Source organism: Montipora capricornis, chromosome 14 (assembly GCF_036669925.1).
Source record: "Montipora capricornis isolate CH-2021 chromosome 14, ASM3666992v2, whole genome shotgun sequence".
Classification (NCBI taxonomy): domain Eukaryota; kingdom Metazoa; phylum Cnidaria; class Anthozoa; order Scleractinia; family Acroporidae; genus Montipora; species Montipora capricornis.
In genome coordinates this window covers 13,500,883-13,516,617 of record NC_090896.1, presented here as the reverse complement: position 1 = coordinate 13,516,617, position 15,735 = coordinate 13,500,883, and the positions used below count along the sequence as shown (strand labels likewise).

General features: G+C 39.4%; 1 protein-coding gene across 1 annotated transcript in view; it reads right to left on the bottom strand.

Annotated features, from left to right (window-relative positions):
• Nucleotides 1-15,735, bottom strand: part of LOC138032117 (scavenger receptor cysteine-rich domain superfamily protein-like) — an 85,073-nt gene that overhangs the window by 68,155 nt on the left and 1,183 nt on the right. Inside the window, exon 2 of the mRNA XM_068879711.1 lies at nucleotides 15,610-15,710. Within this exon, the coding sequence (XP_068735812.1) occupies nucleotides 15,610-15,661 (52 nt within the window). The 5' untranslated portion in view covers nucleotides 15,662-15,710. The remainder of the gene's footprint in view (nucleotides 1-15,609; nucleotides 15,711-15,735) is intronic.

Here is a 15,735-nt window from a genome sequence, read left to right as displayed (position 1 = left end):
GGAATCGATTACAGGCAAAGAATATCTAATGACAGTGTTAGAGCGATGTTCACTGCCAAAATTGAACATCATCAAGAACTTCTTGAGATTGTGAAGACCAGGAAATTGAAGTGGTTTGATCACACCACACGTAGTGACGGCCTGGCCAAGACGTGCCTTCAGGGCACAGTCAGAGGTGGCACAAGCAGAGGACGACCTAGAAAGAAGTGGAGTGACAACATTACTGAGTGGACGGGCCTCAGCTTCGCTGAGGCTACCAGGGCTGCCGGCTGCCGCGACGGCTGGCGTGGGCTCGTACGTCAAGCTTCTTCATCTGCTGGGCCCCAACAGCGCCGTGCGGCGTTAAGGGAGCAGTAACAGTAACAGCAACAGTGTACTATGTGGTATAATTTCCATCTGAACTGGCGGGTAACGCACCTCATACAGTTCGATGCAACTTGTACTAAATTAGATCTAACCATGCAGTTAATTTGTTGTTATAGTGTACTGTGTAGTATAATTTCCATCTGAACTGGCGGGTGGCGCACCTCATACAGTTCGATGTAACTTGTAAAGTAGATCTAACCATGCAGTTAATTTAGTTGTTATAGTGTACTATGTAGTATAATTTCCATCTGAACTGGCGGGTGGCTCACTTCATGCAGTTCGATGTAACTTGCACCTTTTATAATGTTTATAACATCTGTTCTTTTCCACTTCATTTTATATTTGCAGGTTGTGCCTACTGAACAAGAGCTACCTGGGTTGAAGCAAGATTCTCCTCCATTTATCCTCATTGCGGGCGAACTCCCGAATTATGATGACATTTTTATCGTTGCAAAAGGCGAACGAATACTAAACGTTTTGGGAGGCCCCCTCGTTGCTCTTAAATGTTTAGTTTGTTTTTATTATACTTAAGTCTGCACAAATACATACATTTTCTTGCCGAAGCACGCTCTCCAAATGCTCGATTCATACAAAATTCCTGTCAATGCGACAGAACTTGGTTCTACCTTCTGCGATCGTGTGCGATCACGATCGCAGACGATCGAAGAACTGCGATCCGCGATCGTCTGCGATCATATGGAAACCAACCTTAATGGCCCTAGGCTAAGCTATGTGAATCTAGAGTTGTGCATTTTTTACTTAAGTAAGCGATTGTAATTTTACGCTTGAGTTTGTTACCCATCGATGTAGCGTCATGTGTAATTTTACTTATAAATTGATGATAAATAAACATAGTTACACTTCATTTTATGGTTGAATTATACGTTTTTTTGGAGTAATTACAAGTTTTTTAGATGGGGTAAAATTACACCTTCCAAAAAGGGTAGTGGGGCTGGCAAGATCACTACACCGTAGTTCGGGGTAATTTTACCTATCCTTTCTGATATTATTACCCTTGCTAGATGTGTAATTTTACAAGTGAAAAGTTGTATAATACCCATTTTACACTATTTTGCGTGTAAATTTACTATCCTTTTGAGAGTTAAACTACACTTTAGAAGTTGGTGTAATAATACACACAAAAAAACGGATTCCGGGGCTGGCAACAATTTTACACCATTTTTAAGTGTAGTCTCACACTTTAATTTTTAGTGTGTAGTATAAAATCTGTGGTCAACAAAGTGCTTAAATCTCTTTGATCCAGAGAAGTCAGAAAACTACGGATTGCAGCGGCACAACCGCATCGGCTTCATCGAGTACCAAGTAACTAAAGCTTAGACCTTCTCATTATTGCAGTGTAAATAAGCTTAAACAGCGCTTTTAATTCATGCTGAGCATCAATTTATCATTTTATGCGATTGACTGATATAAGAAGAGTTATTTCATATCCATACAGTACCCTCGCACATTTCACTATATGGTATTTTTATATTCCTGTGTATTTTGATTTTCGTTTTATACCAAGACGATGCTGCCGAAATTATTACCCTCATCAGTAGTAAAATAATAAGCTTAGTTGCAATTGTCGGTTTAGCCGTGAACAAAACGATTTTACTTCATACCGTATTTAGAATGTCATACAAAAGCTCACAGCTGAGGTTTATTGATATTTTACTGGTTTCTTTGACATCTTTCCTGCGGCTTACGAATGCCTGGGTTTTTTTTATTCCATAAAAATTTCTATAATTGGGATATAATTTGATTAATTATAGTAATACATTAAAAGACTTGAGTTCTGTCATAGTTAAGCGGCCACAGAAATGACCCATCAGTTGTTATTAATTACCTTATTATCAAAAGTACCAGAGACTACTCTTACTCAATCCAGTGGCAGCAAGTCTACAAACCATTGAAGTGTCAGCAGCTGATTGGCTATCTCAAACACACGTGAGAAATTCTCATAATTTTCGAGTGTGGTGATACGGTTTGTCTCAGTGGTGGAAATACCTATAAAGCACTCCAGTTTATATAATAAATAATTATATCTTGAAGGCCATTATAATGACTAGTTTTTCTTTTGGCAGAATGTACTTTCCAGGAATTCAGGTTTGGAGTAACGAGCATGACACCCTGGTGCGCAGAGAGGTGCTGGCAGTAAATCCTCTTTCTGCAAAGAAGGATTCTAATGATCGAGGCAAATTGTGGGAGGAAATTAGTACCAACCTGAATAGCACGACTGGTATAAAGATCAGTTCGTGATCATCTCAACATCTTAATTAAGAGGTACAGGAAGAAAATGAATGATGAAGAAAAGTCAACCGGAGTATCACCTGAGCTCACAGAATTGGACCAAGCATTGGCTGATATTATTGAAATGGAGGAAGCTGCTTCCACCTACCCGGAGATTGATGAAGCATTGACAAAAGAGAAAGTGAATAATGATACACAAAAAGCAGAAAATGTGAGAAAGATGGCAATGGAGAAATTGTCAGAAACCCATAAGAGGGCAGCTGAGGGGGTGAAAAAGGAAAGCCACAAGAAGAAGAGAAGGAGTGGCAATGAAACAATTTCATTTTTGCGTGAGAAAGATGAAAGCGAGAAGGCACTGAGGGAGGAAGAGTTGGCAATGCGACGAAAGCAGCAAGAATTGGAGGAGAAGAAGCTAGTTTGCTATCTAGATCAACAAAAATCGATGATGGATTTAATTCGGCAACAGCAGCAGCAACAATCTCAGGTCTTGGGTGGGTGTTTTAGAGAAACTCGTTAACAAAAACACTAACATTGGATTGTTTCGAGATTGTGACCTCCTGATGGCAAAGCCTTTCAAAAAAACTGCTTTTTGGTCTTTATTACACACAGTTGTCAAGTCACTAGTTCTACTTCTACTTCTACTTACAAAATGCACCGAGCATAACCTCCTAATTACTAACACACTGTTCCAAAAGGTCTAGATAGCAGCAACAATATAGATAGTCGTATAAACATAACAGCTTTCTTTAATTTTCCAAACATGTTTCGACGGTACATCCGTCATCTTCAGTGTTACATATTTTGAAATCGCCGTTGAATTTAAAAGCGCGCGCGATCTTGCAAACTTCGTTACATTGCGTTGTCAATATTGCTTATTAAATCAAAACAGAACAAAACAAAAATTTAAATGAGTGACGATTATTTCCTTAAAGGTATAGAGTCAGGTTAATGTGTTTAACATGCTGGTTGAGATAGGGCTTCTCCCATTTTATATACATGGATTTCCTCTGCAGCCACTAAGTACCAAGTGAAGCTTAAGGAATCCATGTATATAAAATGGAAGAAGCCCGATCTCAACCAGCAGGTGAAACACACTAACCTGACTCTCTCCCTGTAAGGAACTAAGCGTCACTCATTTAAATTTTTGTTTTGTTCTGTTTTGATTTAATACGCAATATTGACAACGCAATGTAACGAAGTTTGTAAGATCGCGCGCGCTTTAAATTCAACGGCGATTTCAAAATATGTAACACTGAAGATGACGGATGTACCGTCGAAACATGTCTGGAAAATTAAAGAAAGTTGTTATGTTTATACGACTAACACACGGTTCCAGTTGAAGAACAGATGTAAAGGAACCTGGCAACACCCTAGGTCAAAACATTAGCATCAAATTGATTTCATAATCATCAAGTCCAGGGATCGAAAGGAAGTCAAGAAAGCTCGTGCCATCACGATAGCTCCTTAACTGACCACCGTCTAGAGAAGTGTGAAATCATGATCCAGCCCCAAAAGAAAATGAGGTTGCAGGCCAAAGTGAAAAAGTTTGATGTTGCCTCTCTGAAAAACCCAGACAACCCTAACCCAGACAACATTGGCTAACAGTCTCTCATTACTCACAGATGAAAAACCTGTGATTGAGACGTGGAACGACCTGAAGAATGTTATCCTTTACTCTTGTACAAAAACCATCGGCTCTAAAAACAAAGTAAATCAAGACTGATTTGACGAAAGTGACGCTGAAATAAAATTACTTATCGAGCGCAGAAGAGCTACTTTCATCAAGAGGCAGAGGAACCCGAGAACAAGATCATCCAAGTCTGATTTACTAAGAGCAAGAAACGAACTGCAACAGCGTACTCGTGAACTAAAGAACAAGTGGTGGAAGAACAAAACCGCAGAGCTTCAGATGCTAGCAGATAAACAGAACTCGAAGGCCTTCTTTGCTGCAATGAAGGCTGTTTATGGCCCCAGCATACACGGCCCAACTCCACTGCGAACTGCAGATGGAGCACTGGTGAAGGATCCTGCATCTGTCCAGGCGCGATGGAGGGAACACTTTTACAATTTGCTGAATCGTGTAGCTGAAGTTGACCAGACAGTTATCAGTGAGTTGAGACAGTTCCCAGTCAAACATGAGCTCGCTGATCTACCTACACCACATGAAGTTAATCTAGCCATCATGTCACTGAAAAACGGCAAGGCAACTGGGCCTGATGGAATCCCAGCTGAAGTGCTCAAGCACGGTGGACCAGATTTGGCTCAACGTCTTCACAATTTCATACAGAGCATTTGGACAGACGAACAAGCTCCAGCTGACCTTAAAGATGCACTGATAGTCGCCATTCACAAGAAAGGTGACAAGGCTGACTGCGGCAACTACAGAGGCATCTCGCTGCTATCAGTCGTTGATAAATTCTTCGCGAAGATTATATCAAATCGGCTTACACACATTGCCGAGGAAGTCCTACCTGATACACAGTGCGGCTTTCGACCTGCAAGAGGCACTATTGACCTGATCTTCGCCTTGCGGCAAGTGCAAGAAAAGTGTAGGGAACAAAGAACTCCTCTCTATACAGCCTTCTTCAACCTGACTAAGGCTTTCGACTCGGTTCACAGAGAAACTCTCTCGAAAATCTTGAGCAAATATGGGTGCCCAGATAAATTGATTACGATGATCCGTCTACTTCATGATGATATGACGGCCTCTGTTCTGTGTGAAGGTGAACAAGTGGAACCTTTCCCTGTGAAAGTCGGTGTTAAGCAAGGACGTGTAATAGGTCCCACGCTGTTTGCTCTTTTCATGGGTGCTGTCCTACAGCTGACGGAGCCTCATCTGAAAAATCACGGAGTTCACATAACTTATCCATACGATGGTAATATGTTCAACTTACGGTGGCTACAGGCCAAAACCAAGGTGTCTACAGCGTCAATCGTGGAACTTCAATACGCTGACGATGCTGCGGTCTGCTCGACTTTAGAAGCTGGTCTACAGAGAATAGCTGACGCCTTTTCAGAAGCTTACAATAGACTTGGGCTATCACTGAACTGCACTAAAACGGAGGTTATGTATCAATCTGCCGCTGGTACCACCTCAATTCCCACTCAGCCTGAAATTACTGCAGATGGAACCATTCTCAAGGTAGTTCCACACTTTTAAGTATCTTGGTAGTTATGTGGCAAGTGATGTTTCACTTGATAGTGAGATCAACAACAGGATCAGTGCTGCTGCATCAGACTTTGGAAAGCTACGCAAGCGAGTCTTCGACAACCACGAACTTGAGTTGGACACCAAAATACGAGTCTATCAAGCCATCATTATATCAACGCTCCTGTATGGCTCAGAAACGTGGACTACCTATAGATATCAAGTGAAGCAACTCGAGAAATTTCACCAAATATACCTCCGGTCAATCATGAATATCAAATAGTATGATCGTGTCACCAATACTGCAGTTCTTTACCGAGCTTCCCTTACAAGTATTGATGCTATACTACAGCAACATAGACTCAGATGGTACGGACACATGGTCAGAATGGATGCACAACGCCTCCCAAAACAGCTTCTCTTCAGTCAGCTATCTACTGAATCTCGAAGAGTTGGTGCTTCTAAAAAGAGATACGAGGAGGCACTTAAAAGGACCTTTAAAGACTGTGAGATTGCTGACTGGGCCACAGCCCCAGCAGACAGACTGATGTGGAGGAGAACGGTTGGTGATGGCGTTAAGACTTTTGAAACCAATGGGAGAATAGCTGAGGACGAGAAACGCGCAAGACGAAAAGCTGCTGAAGCGCTTAAACAGGGGCAGCCCTCTGGCTAGCTGCCTGGACAAACCTCATTTGGACCGCCATGCTCGTGTCGAGCGGCAGTGATGATGGTGATGAGTTTGCATATACAGGTTGTGTTAAGAAGTGTAATAAATTTCACAGAACATGTAACAATGGTTTAATTAAGAGAAGTATTCTTGCAAAGTAGGTGGATCCAAATCCAAAATACTGGGAAGTGGAATTACCATATAGGCATGAGAGAGAATTTCTCAGGAGGGCACACACAATGTACATTTTGCCTATTTGACTTAGCCCCATTTTCAAGTTTTTCTTGAAGTCAAGGAAAGAAAAATAATTAATTATGTCCCCACTGAACTTCTTACTGGGCTCATGGAATTGTTAAATTACTGCATCTGTGGGGTAAGGACTCCATTCCGAAATGGTGCTTGAAGGTGTAAGCGAAGGGGATATTCTCGATCTCCATAGATGCATAAAGGTTGACCAGTTGGTGAGTAGGCATATCCATGGAGATCATGATAAAGTCCGGAGTCTCGTAGCATTTCGGCATCATGCTTTTCTGCCCTCTGCAGGGAATAAAATGATGTATCTTTATACGTACATAATTTTTTTAAAAACTTCCTTACTGTTCTGCTTACCAACGTGTTTTTTGTGCCCACATGTTTTGTTTTTTGATTACTAAATCTATACCACAGGACATTTGACTGAGCACATTCGAAAAATAAAGGAAAAATTGGCCTGTGGCTCGTGTTTTTGTCTTCCTGTTTTTTCACGCTTTTGTCGTGTTTTATTGCACGGATACATGGCACGAGGGTTTTTTGTTTGTTAAAACGTATATAACAATTATGTTTCCTGTAAGTGCATAAAACAATACTGAACATTACTCTGGCTTAAATATTTAAGCACACTTACCAACAGGGCCATAACGATTGGCAATTAATCCATTTGGTATGGCAATCGATTGAAATTTTTAGGGAATGCACCCTCTTGTGTCCATTGTATACGATTCTTTGATTGGTGTTTGGACGACAGATAGGACGAACTGTTCCATCCACAAAGCCAAAGCAATTGTCAAGTGCAGCACCCTTATCGTACACAGCATCGGCATATGCTTGTAGTGCATTGTGATTTAAAATAGTGTGATTCCACTCTGTTATCCGACGACCATGGTTCTCGAATATGAAAGCAATGACTGTATTGCTTATCATGGTGATCTCAGGGACAAGTGTTGCGAAAGTGCTTATTAGGTCGCTGTAACGACAAGTATGCCAGGCGCTTCAGTACAATACATAAACCTTCTATGTTCTCGCAAATTGTTCCTTGGTTACACTTAATTACATGTCGAGAACATCAGCCAAGAGAGGAATGTCATAATTTTCGAAACGAAAATCCGTCTTGCATTCAGCCTCATCTTTGTCTTGCAACCGAAATCTTTCATAGTTCCAATAAGGATACTCTGGATTTTTCGACTTGTTGACGTCATACAACGCAAGAAATTCATCCTCATTGACGATTCCCTCGCAAAAACGCAACAAAAGTTCGTCCCGAGTTTTCCTGAACGATGTCAGTTTTGCAAACAAAGGCAATGTAGAAAGTTTCGCTTCGCGTTTGTTGTTGCTTTTCTTAAGTCTAAATTCCCGCACAAAGAACGGCGTCCTCGCCCCAGACCTTTATATACCGCGACGTCTTACAAGAAGGCGTCGTCTTCAAATCGTAAGGTTTCTATTATCGCATAGAATTTTGTTATCCCTCAAACTATTCGCTTGTTTTTGCTCCAACTCATAGATCTTTACCATAATTACATGTCCACATGTCCTGTGGGATGAATGTTTCGTCAAAAAATTGGTAATTTGAGTGATGGTTGGTCAACCTACATTGATGATTCGTCTTAAAATGATCGGTCTCGTTGCCGTAGCAACGAGTCGCAAATTTGACACTTCTATATAATTAGCATATTAAACAACTATTCACTGAAGTGGAGGGGGCTGGTAAATATAAACAACTAGCCACCGACACTGGTGTGAATAGTTGTTTTAGTATATACTAAAACTTAGTTCTTATTAACCGAGCGGGAGGTCTGTATGGGAGAATCTTGACCGAGGTCGCCACTACAGACCGAACGCAGTGAGGTCTGTACCAGCGACCCATACAGACCGACCTAGCTCGGTTAATAAGATGTTTATTATATGGCCAACAAGAACAATTTAATTCGTTTAATTAACTGGTTTGTACTAACTGACATTTTGATTGCGAACGGCGATGAGTGGCGATGAGCTGAACTTAATTTTGTCAAAGTTTGCTTTTCATCCTCTCTTTTGTCATCATGCTGTTTGGCCCGTCCATAAATAAATATTGGTAGAAGAAAATACTCAATATTTTTGCATTTTAGTTTGCATCTTTTCACCGCAAAGCATCACCGGTCTAGATGCCGGTCTAGATGGGAAAATCTAGACCGCGGTCAATATCGGTTTTAGCCAATCAAATTCGTGAATTTCGTCGTTCCCAGTCCTCGTAAGACAGAGCCATATAATAAAGTGAGATAATGGCCGTTTTTATACCAGAGACGCATAATTCGTCTGGGACGAGCTTGGGCAAACATTTTTTCTGCGTCTGTTAAATTCGTCTAGTATAAAGACGGACAAAAGACGAATTATGCGTCTGGACGAAGTATCTACTTTAGTGCGTCTTCGAAGACGCACTAAACTGGAAAGTTCGTCCAGACGCATTATGCGTCTTGTGCCCGTCTTTATATTGGACAAATTTAACAGACGCAGAAAAAATGTTTGCCTAAGTTCGTCCCAGAGGAATTATGCGTCTTATATAATTCGTCCCGTCTTTACACTAGACGAGTAACACGAGAGACGCATAATTCGTCTGGACGGATTATGCGTCTCTAGTATAAAAACGGCCAATGTAGTACAAAAAGATGATCTTAACTCATTTATTCTTGCAAAGATTACAACATTTTCGGACGCAAATTCTGCGCGAATTGCTCGGAGGAGAATAGCAAAGGGTATCCGGAATTAGAGTAGCCAATCAGCGTGCGCGTTCAACGCTATCCACTGTTTTAGTATATACTAATACACATTATCGCCAATCTAATTACGTAAAAAAGTCCGAAAATATTCGTGACTGGTCAGTTTTCGGTCAAATTTGTGTCCAAGAAAGCTGATAAAATGTGGAAGATTTTTATTTTACATCCAAAAATTCATAATCAACGTTAAAAAAGTGAGCAAATTCTTGTGGAAAACTGATTTTTGTTATTTCTTTTTAATTTTTGTTAATTAACATGGAATGAATTGTGTATCACATACACACATATGTGTTACCCCTACCCCTTACTTATTTAAGAAAATAGACACAGTGATTTGTTTACAAAGATTACAAGTGCCCTTTATTAATGGTTAAGAGTAAAAAGGAGCCGCAATTGCATGTATTAAAATACGTAAAGTGGAATATAAAACAACAAATTCCAGTTTTCTGCCATAAGCCGGAATTTCTGCCTACATAATATCCAGGGTAAATAAAGTCTAGCTTGGCCAGAAAATTAGTTTTTAATTGAAAGTTAAAAAATTTTCTGGAGCAAAGCCTGAAATATCGCAAAATAACGTAAAAGACACCGGCCTGAGAATCGGACATGGTACATCAATTAGAACTCTCGGCAGCCTTAATGATTTTTCGCTTGCATAAACAAATCAACAGTCTTACTAAATTGTGATAAATGCAGTAACAATGCCTTTTATTAATTTTTTTTAAAACTTTATTGGGTTTCAGTTATAATACAAGAATAATCTATTAAAAGAAAAATAAACAAAAGAAAAGATAAAACACCCAAATGGACGAGCACGAACGAGACCGAGGGACCGCCCAAACTTAAAATTCGATCAAAAATCTAAAAAACTACACAAATCATATCAGCGTGTGAACTATGAGCGGTGGCAAGCGCACGATCTTACAAGTGACCAAGTGCACGGGCATTTGACGTCAAATGTTGTACGCAAAAGGCTCGTCAGAGTTTGTTTTAAAAAGTTTTTAAAAACATCGATACTGGAGAAGCTACTTTCAGGCACAGATTTACAAGTAAAATTCCATAACTTTACGATCCTGTTAAAATATGAAACTTGAAATGCAGAGGTTTTACAAATAGGGGATTTTAAGTTGAAGGAATTACTAAGCCTGGTACGGAAATGAGTTACAAAAGAAACGAAGCCATTTACATTTAGATCTATTTGTCCATACAAACATTTATAGAAAAATGTTATATCTTTAAGCTCTCTATCATAAACTAGTGGTAGCAAGTCTAATCTAATAAGTCTTTCCTTATAAGACATTTCTCCAATGCGGACCGCAGTATCCATCTAGTGGCTCTTCTCTGCACGTGCTCTATCTTGTCTTGTAGGTAGCTATGACTTGGAGACCACACTTGCCTTCCATAGCAAAGTTGCGATTTAACAAGGGACAAATATAATGTCCGTCTGACGGCTACATTTAACAATAGTGGGCAAGTACGCTTAAGAAGACCAAGTAACTTATTCGCTTTCGACACAATAGCATTAACATGTTTGACCCATGAAAGAGTGCTAGTGCCAATGATTCCAAGGTTATTCTCTTCAGCCACACGAGTGAGTTGCACGTTGTTAAGGGTGTAATTATAATGCACGGGGTTGTTTCTTACGTGAGACTGTCAGGACTTTACATTTACAGATGTTAAATTGGATGTTGTTATATCGTGTCCATTCATCCATATTTGAAAGGGTGGTTTGCACAGCTTCGCAGTCGTGGAACGCACTTGACAGCACCAGAGATCTTTGAATCGTCAGCATAAAGCGCGGTATTTACTTCACTATTTGAAGCGTCAGGTAGATCGTTAATAAAAATAACAAACATAAGCGGACCCAGGAGACTCCCTTGGGGCACTGCAGAGGTAACAGGGGCCCATTGTGACGAAGCAACTTCTAGAACTACTCGTTGAAAACGGCCAGAAAGATAATTAGTAAGCCATGAAAGCAAATTACCAGAGATCCCGTACGCGTTCAGCTTAGCAAGCAGAATGTTGTGATCTACACTATCAAAATCGTTTGCAAAATCTAAGTAGATCACATATGTCTGTATGTTCCTATCTAGGTTAAGTCCGACATCATGGAGAACCGAAAGTAACTGGGTCACACATGATATATTTTTCAAAAAAACCATGCTGGAGGTCGGTTGTCAAGCGCTTTAAGTGCTCATAAAGACGATTGAAGACACAGCGTTCAAGAACTTTGCTAGCAATCGGTATAACAAGGATATCAGACGATAGTGTTCAGCTAGTTCCTTAGACTCCTTTTTGTGGATTGGTACAATATCAACAGATTTCCATTCACTTGGGAGTTTGGCACTACCAAGCGACTGATTGAAAATGGCGCAAAGACTTGGTGCGATTTGATCACAACATTCTTTGAGAAGGCGAGCTGGAATTCCATAGGGGCCACTTGCTTTCGAGGTGTCAAGGTTTTCAGGTGGTCACGCACTTTGTCAACAGACACCTCGATGTCCGTGAGTTGCAGATCGGAAATGCAAATTTGAGCAATATTTACACCTGAGGCAGGCCGAAAGACGCCAGAAAAATACTTGTTCAAAAGCTCGGCTTTGCCTGCTGGTTTTTCAGCTGTCACGCCCTTTAGGAAATTATAGCCTGCACGCCAGACCTATTGCCCAGGAAAGCCTTGTGGTAACTCCAAAACAACTTCGGGTTATCTTTAAAACCAGACTCAATCTCAGCCAAATACAATCGATGTTTTGCTCGTATGAGTAACTTAGTTTGCTGACGTAGTGTGCGAAGCTTTTGCTTACGCTCGGATGTTTTGTTTTTCCTGTATTGCTTTAACGCAGCGTACGTCTTCCCGATCAGACGGCGCACTTTGGTATCTATTCAAGGTGGAGAGTTTTTGTCACGCACAATTTTTATTGGAATGTGGTCTTTGACAGCTGACAAAAACAAATCCTTCCAGATTGCCCAATGCTCATCATTATCTACGGAGGCAGCTAGACTGAAGAGGACGTTTGCAAGGGAGTCCCTCAAGTCGTTAAAATCGCTGTTCTTGTAGTCGAACACAGAGCGTTTAGCGCTCCTTGCACGTTTGAATTTGTATCGGATATTGCATTCAACGACATAGTGATCGGAGGGAAACCTTTCCTCTCTTGGATGAAAAGCCAAGACATCCTCGATGACCTCCGGGCAATTACAAAGTAATAGGTCAAGCTTGTTTCTTTCCCCCAATATGAGTTGGTCCAGGTATAAATTGCTGGAAGAAATTATCACTCCTCAGTTGATCACAAAAGACGTAATCAGACCTTCATCCAGTATTTACTGGAGCAGTGCAATGCGCCGACCAGTCAAGCTCCGGAAGATTAAAGTCGCCAACCACTATATTACAGCTATTTTCGCTGGTTTCAAGAAGCGAGGATTTCAGTTCAATAAGAGGGTCAGGTGCAGTGCCAGTATGATAAAAACAATAAAGAAGGACCGGTTTGCCATGGTCGTTTTTGAGCTCGAATACAATTAGCTCGACGTCCTCCCTCTCTTGATCTTAGCGCCTCAAGGCTCTAATATCTGCTTTACAGCAACGAGAACACCGCCTCCAATGCGGTCTCCTCTATCTCTCCGAAAGATGGAATAGTCCGGAAGAATCTCGCTGTCAAAGACCGTTTGATTCAGCCAAGTTTCACAAATACAGACGATGTCCAAAATCACCACTATGAACGAGCTGCTGTAATATTGTGATTTTGCATATTTTAGTTGTAGGTGTGTCCTCGCCTGCCAGTGAAACAAGTGCTTTCAACCTTCGAGCATTTAAATAAAGAACATGCAAACAATCTTTTCGGCGGTCTGGACCAAGATTAGGGGAGATGTCCATGTGAATAGTCAAGTCTATGCTGTGGTGAAAGTCAAGCAACGAATAACAAATATAACCATGTTTCGTCCAGTTTGCTTGTTCACGTCGAAGGACTCGAAGCAGATAAAATGTACGGCGCTAAGTAGCTGCTGGGCGAGAAAAAAACAGTTGCTGAACAGATGAGCACGCATTATTACTAGGGTTAACTGAGTCTTTGAAAGTAGTAGAAGCCATAAGGAACCAAAATGACAGGAGCAAAGCCACTCGCAAGGCCACTCGCGTGGGCGCCATGTTGTAAGAAAATGTTCTGATAATCTCTAAATCTCTGAACAATGATGCTTATTACTTAAACACGACAGCAGTGTAAGAAATTAGAAATTAGGTTTCCTGGATAACAATGTTTCCCACTTCGAAGTGGCCGTACTCTCCCTTCTCATCTCTCCAAACACGACATCACGTTTTCGATAAGAGTTTTGTGACACAATAACTATTATTTTGAGCTAATTCAGTGTTTAATTAAATTGTAAAACCATCACACTCTCCAAACATGGCTTTTTTTTATAGTTTTATGAGCTCCACAAGTAAGCGAGGCTTTCACTCTCAAGTTCTCTTGCAAGTGTAAATGGCACTGTTAATGACAACAACTTTGAAAAGAAATGACCATGCTCGTTTATTTCATCATTTCCTTTAAACTTTTCATCTCGCAAGTGAATAATCACTGCTTTTGGTAGTTCTTTAAAGATTTAGCAATTCTTAGTTTGCATAGGTAATTGTATGATTTTGAGTGCAAGTTGGACTAAATAAGCCCAAGTAAAATCTTTATAACAGACGAACACTTCAAAAGTAAGGCAAATGCAATTTGTAGTCTTTGAAAAAATCATAAGTGCTTATTTATTCCAAATTGCACGAGAAAAATCATGCGAGTACTTTTTAATTATTTTCATGCAAAAATTTCATCTTTATTGCACCCATTCCCACTATCTGCACTAATTTCACTTTTCTGCACTCTGTTTGAGATTAACTGACGTGCTCTCAGTCAATCAATCGACACGCTGTATTTTTTGCACGTATTCTATTATATTTAAAACATCTAAAGAAGATATTTTTCTTCAATTAAATTTTCATTGGCTACTTACATTTTTCAATTTTTTTAACTTTTAAGCTCTTCAATCATTGAATCAATTATGGTGATTGAAAAACGTTCAGACATAAAAATATTAAAATGATGACGTGTTATTTTTTTATAAATACTTTTTCATTAATTTGATATTTTAATCGATTAAATAAATTTGTCACATCTGGACAATAAAATTTTAAAAAAGCGTTTGAACAAAAAGCAATTGCAATACAATAATACAAAACATTGACTTTATTTTGCTTAAGATAGCATAAATTGCTAATATCTCCGAAGAAAACAAGTTGAGGGCGTAACATGATTAAACTACAAATACAATAAATAAATAAATTAATTAATACATTAATTATAGTTATATTACATGTATATTACATTTCATTTAAAGTAAGCATTAATTCACAATATCTGTTGTTTCAAAAATCTAATCACAGACCGAAATTCTTTGAAAGAAAAAAGTACTGGCAAAAAAGCTAAAGTACTGATAAAATATATTGTTTCCTTGATTTAATAAATTGAAAGTCATCAAAATCTTTAAAATATGAAGTTTGTGTCTCCATCATCAAGATTAAATTCTTTCCTTTTTTCCAGTTGTTTGCTCACTTTTATTTATCAAGTGTATTTCTTTAAATCATTAACACTCAAAATTTAATGACAATCTCCTTTGTATTCTGTAGTTTTCGCAATATCTCACATATTTGATCACGAGGACCTATTGGTTCAGCTCCAAGGTGGAGATAATTCCTGGGAAAGGATACGGGGAATTTCTCGCTGGAATGGATCAAATATAAACTTAAGAGTTAAAAAAAAAGAAGGCCAACAGCCACGAACTTTGGTTCTTAAGTTAATTGAGCAAATTCTACGAAATATGATGTTTGAGCCAAGGCTTCTATGTAAATAAGGAAGAAAATGATGGGCAATTGCAAGTAAACGTCCAGCTCTTCTAATGATCTTCCTTACTTTGATTTACAGTCTAATCAACTTATAATAAAGCTTTGTGCTATATTCAGAATCAAGGCTAGAGTTCATACAGTCAGATTTTTACTGAATGAATCATTCAGTTCTCGTAACTCGAAATTAGGTAGGCACAAAAAAGTAAACTACTTAGTGGTTGCCTGGTTTCAAGAGAAGCAATGATAAAAAGGAAGAAAAAATAATTCAACAATAATTAAGCGTAGCAAAACAGGAAGTTTTACTTACCAGAATATAACATCAGAAGCCTCACAAACGTCAAATTTGAGAGGCATATCATTCTCCCCAAGGCTTTTAAAATGCTTGGCAAGTGAAACACATACAGAAACCTTTCTGAAAGAAAATGACTTTGTA